Source organism: Phascolarctos cinereus, unplaced genomic scaffold (genome assembly GCF_003287225.1).
Source record: "Phascolarctos cinereus isolate Bilbo 61053 unplaced genomic scaffold, phaCin_HiC Scaffold_726;HRSCAF=1367, whole genome shotgun sequence".
NCBI lineage: Eukaryota > Metazoa > Chordata > Mammalia > Diprotodontia > Phascolarctidae > Phascolarctos > Phascolarctos cinereus.
In genome coordinates, this window is record NW_027556098.1 from 349,917,995 (window position 1) to 349,928,105 (window position 10,111).

The 10,111-nt window shown below is 37.6% G+C and overlaps 1 protein-coding gene across 1 annotated transcript; it reads right to left on the reverse strand.

Annotated features, from left to right (window-relative positions):
* Positions 1–1,089: 1,089 nt before the first annotated feature.
* LOC110195200 (olfactory receptor OR51C1-like) lies at positions 1,090–2,043 on the reverse strand. The gene has a single exon (XM_020967826.1). It carries the CDS (start codon positions 2,041–2,043, stop codon positions 1,090–1,092), a length of 954 nt encoding a protein of 317 aa, XP_020823485.1.
* Positions 2,044–10,111: the final 8,068 nt, after the last annotated feature.

A 10,111-nucleotide genomic window follows, 5' to 3' on the forward strand; every position in this document is an offset into this window, starting at 1 on the left:
CTCATAGTATATTAACCATTACTCTTCATTTTCACTCTGTTTCATTTATTTCCCTCCATTCCTCCATTTTCCCCCCATGTACACTGATACTTCTATTACTAGTTTTAAATTTTATGCTGATCAAGTTTATGTATGTTATAATTTGGAAAAAAAAATGCCACAATGTCCAAAGTTTCATCAGATATTTAAGTCCCTATTTTCTGAAATGTCCAAGTAGAGTCCAGGTTTTCATGGTTAAGGGATACTGTAATAGGGAATCATTTTTTAGGTAGGAGATTATACTAAATGACCCTAAAAATTCCTTCCACTTTTGTGGTTGTAGGATTCTGGGAAACATACCTTAAAAACTACAAATTGGTTGCATTTGAATGCAAAATATTTTAATTGTCAAGTTTTGAGAAAATTTAGTAAGAAAGCTGCTATATTAAAATAATAATTGTATTTATATAGTTCTTTAAGGTCAAATTAATATTGTAACATTTTATGTGTTGTAATATTTCTATAAGTGTGAAAATCGTAAATCATAGAAAATGTTATAGTGAAGCGGTCAATGATTCTTAATAACGTGGAATTCAGAACTGGATGGGAATCTTTGGTAAATCTGATTCAGATATTAACTAAAATTTAATGATGGTTATTACTGAAATGACTTATTGGTATTTAAATTTTCATAAATTTCTGGAACCATTACACTCCCTTTGAGAATAATATCAGAGGTATCTCCCTCTATATCAGGAGAGAGCTATAGCTCTGAGAACAACTTAATTAAATGATGGTGTTGTGTTAAACTGAGACAGGACTCAAAGACTCCCAGTCTTTGCTGTGGTAGAGATCAAAATTCAGACAAATTGAGGGGGAAATACAGAGGAGTCATTTATTTAGGAAAAAAAAAACTATCTGAAATTGAAGTGGATTGTCTGGAGAGGCAGTAACATCTGTAACTGAAGGAGTTCAAAGCACAAGCACATTGTCATCTTTAAGATGAGTGGTGAATGGACTGACATTAAGGTTCTATAACTCTATCATGAAAAATCCTATTGTCAGCAGAGAATTTTTTTCTTTCTCAAGATTGCATGGAAACAGCAGTTATCAGATCAAGACTCCCTTGCAATGAAAGACTTTGAGAATAGCTTTACGAATCTGTTTGGTCTTCGCACTATAAATGATGGGGTTCATTGCAGGAGGAATGAGAAGGTAAACATTGGCAATGAGAGTGGGCATATAGGGTGGGGCTTGTTTCCCAAATCTATGGACAAAGGACAGGCTGATCAGAGGAATATAGAAGATGGCTACAGCAGTTATATGGGAGATGCAAGTGCTGAAGGCCTTTTTGCGCTCTTTTGGAGATGCAATGCTAAGGATAGAGCTGATGATTAGAAGATAGGAGAGGAAGATGAAGATTGAATCTACTCCAGCAGTAGAAATTATTGCAGTCAGCCCTAATGCACTGTTGATTTTGGTATCTGAACATGAAAGTTTCATGACATCAGGATGAAAACAATAAGAATGATGAAGCACACGGCTATGGCAGAAAGACAAGCGTTTGAGAAGACAGACAAGGGGTATCAAGATGACTGTACCTCTGGTAATGATTGCCACACCAATCTGGGTTATTCTTGAGTGGGTGAGGATAGTGGCATACCTCAGTGGGTTAGAGATGGCCACAAAGCGATCAAAGGCCATGGCCAAGAGTACTGAAGACTCCATGAAAGTGAAGAGATGAATAAAGAACATCTGAGTCAGGCAGGCATTAAAACTTATCTCTCTGGCATTGAGCCAGAATATTCCCAAAACAGTAAACAGAGTAGAAACACATAGGCCCAAGTCAGTGGAAGACAGCATAGAGAGGAAATAGTACATGGGCTCATGGAGGCTTGGTTCAGTAATGATGACAAACAGGATTATACCATTTCCAGAGAGGGCTGTTATGTACAGACAGCAAAAGGGAATGGAGATCCAGGCATGAGCAGCTTCTAGCCCAGGAACACCCGTCAGAAAGAAGATCAGGGATGGTGGTGAGGTGTTGTTAAAGAAAACTGACATGATGGGATGAAGAAGCAAAATTTTCTTATTGGAGAATTTATACCCTGAAACAATAAATTAAATTCTTTACAACTGGAACATAAACTTCCTAAATTCAAGGTTATTTTATTTTTCTTCAATAATCCCTATAACATATTTGATGCCTTGCACATAATAGATAGGTGCTCAGTAAGTACAGATTATGAGAAATATAAGTCCTCCTCATTTTCTTCCCTTTCTTTCTTTCTTTCTTTCTTTCTTTCTTTCTTTCTTTCTTTCTTTCTTTCTTTCTTTCTTTTTTTTTTTCTTTTTTTGGTGAGGCAATTGAGGTTAAATGATTTGCCCAGAGGTCACACAGCTAGTGAGTGTTATGTGTCTGAGACTGGATTTGAGCTGAGGTCCTCCTAACTTCAGGGCCTGTGCTCTATCCACTCCCCTTTCTTTCAAGATTTATCTTAATGAGTTATTTCACAGACGCAGTTAAGTGGTAGTGATAGAGTGCCAAGCCTAGAGTCAGTAAGACCTGAGTTCAAATCAGGACTCAGAATCTTAGTAGCTGTATGACACTAGGCAAGTCACTTAACCCTGTTTGCCTCACTTCTTCATTTGTAATATGAACTGAAAAAGGAAATGGCAAAACATCCCAGTATCTTTACATTAAAACAAAACAAAACAAAACAAAACAGAAAAAAAACAAAAAAATGGAGTCATGAAAAGTCAGACCCAACTGAATAACAACAACAAATTTCACAGAAAGGAAATTTGCTTACTTTCCCTGGGAGGTGGGGGTAAGTGATATAATTCAATACAGAGACTTATATGGAGTATGCTTCTCTAACTGGGAAAAGGTCAACCCTCTTCATGAGCACAGAGATCATTAGCAAAAGAATAGTGTACAGTATTCTAGTCCATCCAACATGCACTTACTAGGGTTAAGGAACTAGAGGCTTAGCCTTCACAGGATGGTTTGCCCTTTGTGGGATGAAGTAACAGTTCTTCAGCTGTATTGCAGGTAGAAGGAGCACTATACGCCCATCTCAATTCATTTTGACTGATTGTTCCTCATGTCTGCAATGTTCTCCCTCCTCATGCCCACCTTCCTGGTTTCTTTCGCTTCTTTTAAGTTTTTTTTTTTTAATTTTCAGGCAATTGGGGTTAAGTGATTTGCCCACGGTCACACAGCTAGTAGGTGTCAAGTGTTTGGTCTGAAGCCGGATTTGAACTCAGGTCTTCCTGACTTCAGGGTTGGTGCTCTATCCACTGCACCACCTAGCTGCTCCCTCTTTTGCTTCTTTTAAGATTCATCTTGGGGGGCAGAGACAACATGGAGGACTGAAAGCAGTGACTTGCTTGAGCTCCACCGCAAACCCCTCCAAATACTCATAAAAAATGGCTCTAAACAAATTCTGAAGCAGCAGAACCCACAAAAAGACAGAGTGAAATAAATTTCCAGCCCAAGACACACTGGATGATTGATCAGAAATGTGTATCGCGCCGGGCTGGGAGCACAGCACAGCGTGGGTGCGCAGGCCCCAGCGAACCTGGAGCAGGCCTCAGAGGACTGAATCATGGGCAGCTGTGGAGGTTTCCAGACTCCTCAATCCACGAATGCCAAAGACAACTTAGGTCAGTGGGAAAAGTCTGTTTCTGAGGTGCTGATACAGGAAAGATGGGTTTCAGCTCCACTCCCCTAGAGCGTGGCCCTGGGGGGGCATCAGCTTCCCGAGCTTCCGGCCCACAGACTAAGGGGGAATCCAGTGGCTGATCAGAGAGAGATTGCAGGGATCTCTTTGCCAGTGCTGAGGCTGGAATCTTTTACTTTGCCTGTGTTTATATCTGGGTCACAGTTCTGGGCAGCAGTGATGGGGTGAGGAGGACTGCTGACATGGTGGAACTTGTAGTGGCTGTGAAGAGAAACCCCCTCCTCACAGTTACAGGACAGAAAGGAGTACTTGTGGTCACAGGCCAGGAAAGGAGCAAACACCTTGCCCCTTATCATACCACCTTGGAAGAACTGAAAATTTACAGGGCCCTACAAGTATCTCTGAAAACAGCTATACAAACCCCTGAAGCTTGGACAGTACATTCTCCACATTGAAAGCAGACTCTTACCTTAACAAAGAGTTTAAAACTCAAGTAATTGGCTGGGATCATGAGCAAGTAGTGCAAAAAGAGTCAGACTGTTTTATCTTACTTTGGTGAAAAAGATCAAAATATACAACCAAAAGACAACAAAGTCAAAGACTCCAAGAAAAATATGAATCAGTCCCAGGCCTTGGAAGAGCTCAAAAGGGATTTTAAAGAAGCAAGTAAGGGAAGTAGAGGAAAAACTGGGAAGAGAAATGAGAGTGATGCAAGAAAATCACGAAAAACAAGTCAACAGCTTGCTAAAGGAGACCCAAAAAAATACTGAAGAAAATAACACCTTAAAAAATAGCCTAACCCAAATGGTAAAAGAGGTCCAAAAAGCCAATGAGGAGAAAAATGCCCTAAAAAAAAAATTGGCCAAATGGAAAAGGAAGTCCAAAAATTACTGAAGAAAATACTTCCTTAAAAAGAATAGAGCAATTGGAAGCTAGCAACTTCATGAGAAATCAAGACACTGTAAAACAAATCCAAAAGAATGAAAAATTAGAAAACAACATGAAATATCTCATTGGAAAAACAACTGACCTGGAAAATAGATACAGGAGACAGAATTTAAAATTATTGAACTATCTGAAGGCCACAATCAAAAAAGAGCCTAGACATCATCTTTCAAGAAATTATCAAGGAAAACTGCCCTGATATGTTAGAACCAGAGGGCAAAATAGAAATTGAAAGAATCCACACGTCTCCTCCTGAAAGAGAGCCAAATTCCAGAGTTCCCAGGTCAAGGAGAAAATATTACAAGCTGCCAGAAGGAAACAATTCAAGTACTGTGGAAACACAATCAGGATAACACAAGATTTAGCAGCTTCTACATTAAAGGACCATAGGGCATGGAATATAATATTCCAGATGGCAAAGGACGTAGGATTACAACCCAGAATCACTTACCCAGCAAAACTGAGTATAATCCTTCAGGGGAAAAAAAAATGGTCCTTAAGTGAAATAGAGGACTTTTAAGCATTCCTGATGAAAAGACCAGAGCTGAATAGAAAATTTGACTTTCAAATACAGAACTCAAGTGGAACATGAAGAGGTAAACAGGAAAGAGAAATCATAAGAGACTTATTAATATTGAACTGTTTACATTCCTGCATGGAAAGAAGATATTTGTAACTCATGAGACCTTTGTCAGTATTAGGGTAGTTGGAGAAAAAAAAATTATATGTATGTATAGATAGATAGATAGATAGATAGATAGATAGATAGAGAGAGAGAGAGAGAGAGAGAGAGAGAGAGTACAGGGTGAGTCGAAGATTAAGGGGTCATATCTAGAGAATAAAATTAAGGGATGAGAGAGGATTATACTCAGAGAAGAAGAAAGGGAGAGGTAGAATGGGGCAAATTATCTCACAAAAAAAATCCAGAAAAGAAAAGTCTCTTACAGTGGAGGGGAAATGGGGGAAGGTGGGAGGGAATGAGTGAATGTTATTCTCATAGGATTTGGCTTAAGGAGGGAATAACATACACATTCAATTGGGTATGGAAATCTGTCTTACCCTACAGGAAAATAGGGGGAGAAGGGGACAAGAGAGCAGGGGGATGATAAAGAGGAGGGCAGATTGGGAAAGTGGGTAATCAGAAGGAAATACTTCTGAGGAGGGACAGGGTGAAAAGAAAGAATAGAATAAATGGGAGGGCAGGATAGGATGAAGGGAAATAGAGTCAGTTTTTCACAACATGTCTACTATGGACGTGTTTTGCAGAAGTGCACGTGTACAACCTATATTGAGTTGCTTGCCTTTTCAATGAGGGTGGGTGGGGAGGGAGGAAGATAGAAAATTTGAAACCTAAAGTTTTAAAAAGACATGTTTAAAAAAATGTTTTCACATGCTACTGGGAAACAAGAAATACAGGAAATAGGGTACAGAAGTCTATCCTCCACTACTGGAAAATAGAAGGGGAAGGGGATAAGAGAAAGGGGGAGAGATAGAAGAGAGAACAGACTAGGGGAAGGGATATTCAGAATGCATGCCATCTTGACGTGGGCAGAGGGGTGGGATGGGATGAAAATTTGGAACTCAGAAAGTTGTGGAAGTGAATGTTGAAAACTAAAAATAAATAAATTTATAACAAAAAAAATTAAAAAAAGAAAGATATCAAAAAAAGAAAGATTCATCTTAAATTCCATGTTCTACAAGAGTCCTTTCCCAGTCCCAATCACTGCTTGTGGGAGGCCGGGTCCTTATGGAAAATCTCTAAGTCCTTATAGACTTTAGGGTTCAGTATGTATAGGGGCTTGCCTGGGGATAAACGCTCCCATGACTCTTGCCCTAGCTCCATTTGTTAAGGTTTGTTGATTCTAAATTCTCACTCATGCTTAGCCTTGAGGCCAGGTGGCTGACTCAGGCAGACAATACTAAGAACTGGGCAGGGAAAACAACAGATATGAAATTTGGTATTAAAACTACTGTCTCATGAGAAAATGAGGATCTTTAGCTGCTTAGATTGTTTATGTTATTAATTAGCGCTTGTAGATCATTTCTCATGGTACAAAGCTGTTTCCTATAGTATGTAATCTTGTAACACCTGAAAATAAACTAGTCTTATGAGCATTAGTCTCAGACTTGCTTAGCCTGACGTTTCTTTCTCCAGTTCCCCTTCCCTTTTTTCTTTCACCACTCTGTCTTACATCACGCCAGCTAGCAGCAATTGTTAGTGTTTTCCCTCTGAAGGAAAATTTAATTCCATTTAATCTTAGCATATTTTTTATTCACATAGTTATTTACACACTGTTTCTCCTTTTAGGATGGGAGTTCATTCAGAACAGTGACATTATTTTACCTTGCTTTATAGCCCTAATTCTTGAGGCAATGTATGACACATAGTAAGTGCTGTGTAAATGTTTGTTGACTGACTGGACTTGGAGTAAGTGGATTATGACATTGAAGAAAGTATTTCACCTCTGTGAATCTCAGTTTATATGTAAAATGGAAAAAAATATGAAATAATTTCATGACTAATTCAAAGCTTTGTTAAATAGAGCAAATGAGAAAATGTGGGCCATGTGCTCTGTAAATCTAAAGTATTATATAAATAGCATATGCCTCCATCATCACCACTACAGTCATCTTCCTTATCATCACCACTACTTCATACCTTTATATTGTTCGCTGCAACAGTAGAAGAAAATCAGGGTAAAAATGCTTTTGTAAATATCAAGAGTCCCTGAAATAAAGGGCAGTAGTGGAGGCTGTATCAGTAGGAAATGAGCTTCACTGTCAAGTGCTTCAGAAATGGAAGAGAATTCTCTTCTTTCACTAACACATGCCTCCTAGATCTTTATCTGCATATCAGACATTAAATACTGTAGAAGAGTGTATCTAAGAACATCTAAAAACTGACTTTTAGCTTCCTACAGAGTAGTTCAAACAAGATACAATAATTTACTTGAGTCAGAAAAATAATCAAAATCATAGTAATAGATTATACGCTATTACCGCTATTATCTTGCTTGATGCTCAGAACATCTTTGTGAGGTAGGCACGAACATTATGGTCAAATTGCACAGATAAACTGAGGCTAAGAGAGCTTAAATATTTAGTCCGGGATCACTTTGTTTGTTAAGAGGTAGAGCAAATACTGAAACCTGGGTCCTTTCCACAGAGTTTCCTCTTGTTATGTAGAAGATACTTTCTACCTCTCTCCTTTCTTTTCCTTTCCTTTCCTCTCCTCTCCTCTCCTCTCCCCTCCTTTCTTGTCCTCTCCCTTCTTTTGCAAAGCAAGATAGATTTGGACCTGTGATTTCATCAGTGGGGAGAACTCCCAGACTCCCAGTATGGAAATTTACTAACGCAAATCAACAACTTGTTTGTAATTTATAGTCCTCAAGAGTTTCCTGGCGCCACAGAGCAATTATGTGACTTGTCCTTTCTTAGACAGATGGTATTCTTTAGTCATATAACTTCAACCTAGGTCAGGCTGATGTCAATATTCTTTATCTGCTAACTCTCTCTCCATCTCCATCTCTCCCTTTCTATCCCCTCCTCATATTTTGTCTCTTTCCAGATCTCCCTTTATAGAAACAGAGTGGGTAGGTATGTTTAATATCGTCTCCAGGGACTCTTGAGGATTCAGTGTATAAAATATGGCTATGAAACAAGTGGAGTTATTTCACAAGAAATTCTTTTAACATGATCCTGATAAATGTTAATTCGGAAGGCATCCTTTTGTCAAATCAAACACTTATTTCAAAGATAACTGGCATTACACTTATCGAAATGACTATCCTTGAGGCATTGCTTTCAGAGTTAGTTTATGGGCCAAACAAGAAAAGACAGTTCTGTTATCTCCTAATCACAACTTGATTTCGATCCTAAATGCTAATATGTACCTTCATCACTCACCTGATTCTACCAAGTTTTTGGCCCTTGTAGAAAGTTACATCCAGAAAGTTTATCAAATGTTAAGGCATTCAAGCAAAACTGTAAGAGATTCTGAACTTAAATACAATTCACTTTCAAGTCATGATATCACCTTCTTGATAGCATAGTCCTCTTCATGACAGGACACACAAAAATATTGTTTGCAATGCACTTTACATGGTATTGTTTCATTTGATCTTCAGACTAACATTATGAAAGAGGAACTAGAGTTGTTATTCTCATTTGATAATTGAGATAACTCAGCTTTGATGAATTTAAATGATATGCCTATTGACACACGACTAGTTAGTGTTAAAGGAATGAATGGAACTCAAATTTCTCCTCACTCAAGTCCAGGAACCTTTCTACAATATCAGCCATCTCAGGAAAATTATTTCAAAGAGTGACTCTAATTAGGGCATGGAACTTCTGAGTTCATGTAAAAAAGTCATATATCTTTATAGTAACTGCACATTTTAAGAAGATTGAATTAGATGGTATTGGAGTTCTATTTTATCCTTAATATTCCATGATGTTGTGAGATTATGAACAGCAAATATAGTGAGAGAGCATTCAATTTCCAGTCCTCACTGTAAACATAATTAGAAACGAACTATTTTTTAACAATGGATTACATATATATACATATATATGTGTGTATATATGTATATACATATATACATATATGTGTGTATATATGTATATATATATACACACACATACACATATGTATATATATATATATATATATATATATATATATATGTACATATTTGTCTCCCCTGCTACATGCTTAGTATAACACAGTTGACTTTGTAAGTGGGATAATTGCTTCTTTTGATATTGATGGATTATGCTACGTGTATTAATTGCTCCTTCGTCATGATCCTTGACAGTCTAGAGTCATAAAATTATTGGACCTGAGATTCATAAAGGATATAATACATTATCTAGAGAAATGTCTACTTGACTCATAAACCTCCCTTATGATACCCCTGACAGTTAACCATCCAATCTTTACTTGAAAACTTCACATAACTATAAACTCACTACCACATGGGTTATTCCATTTCACATTTAGTCACCTTCACTTTTCAGGAAGTTCTGCTTTATGCTACCTTATACCACTCTTCCCAAAGACTCCTGTGGACAGCACTACATCAATTATTATTATTATTATTAATTATTGTTATAATAACATATAAAACCAAAAGACTGCATTCTTACAACTTATAGTTTCTATCTTTTGGGAACAACATTTCTTAGCTAAGGAAGTGACAGTATCTCTGTACTCTGCCCTAGTTAGACTCATCTCAACTATTAATTTTGGCTCTGAGTGTTACAAGTTAAGAAGGACATTGATTAACTGGAGAGTCTTGAGAAGAGAGCAGTTAAGATGGTGAAGTGACTCAAGTACATAACATATGAGAATAGGTTGAAGGAATAAAGGAGGCTTAACAGGAGAAGAGAACCATGCTGAACATGGCAGATCTTTAAATACATGAAAGATTCACATAGAAGCAGGGTTAGACATATATTATGTCATCCAGAGAAAGAGGTAGAAATAATAAACAGAA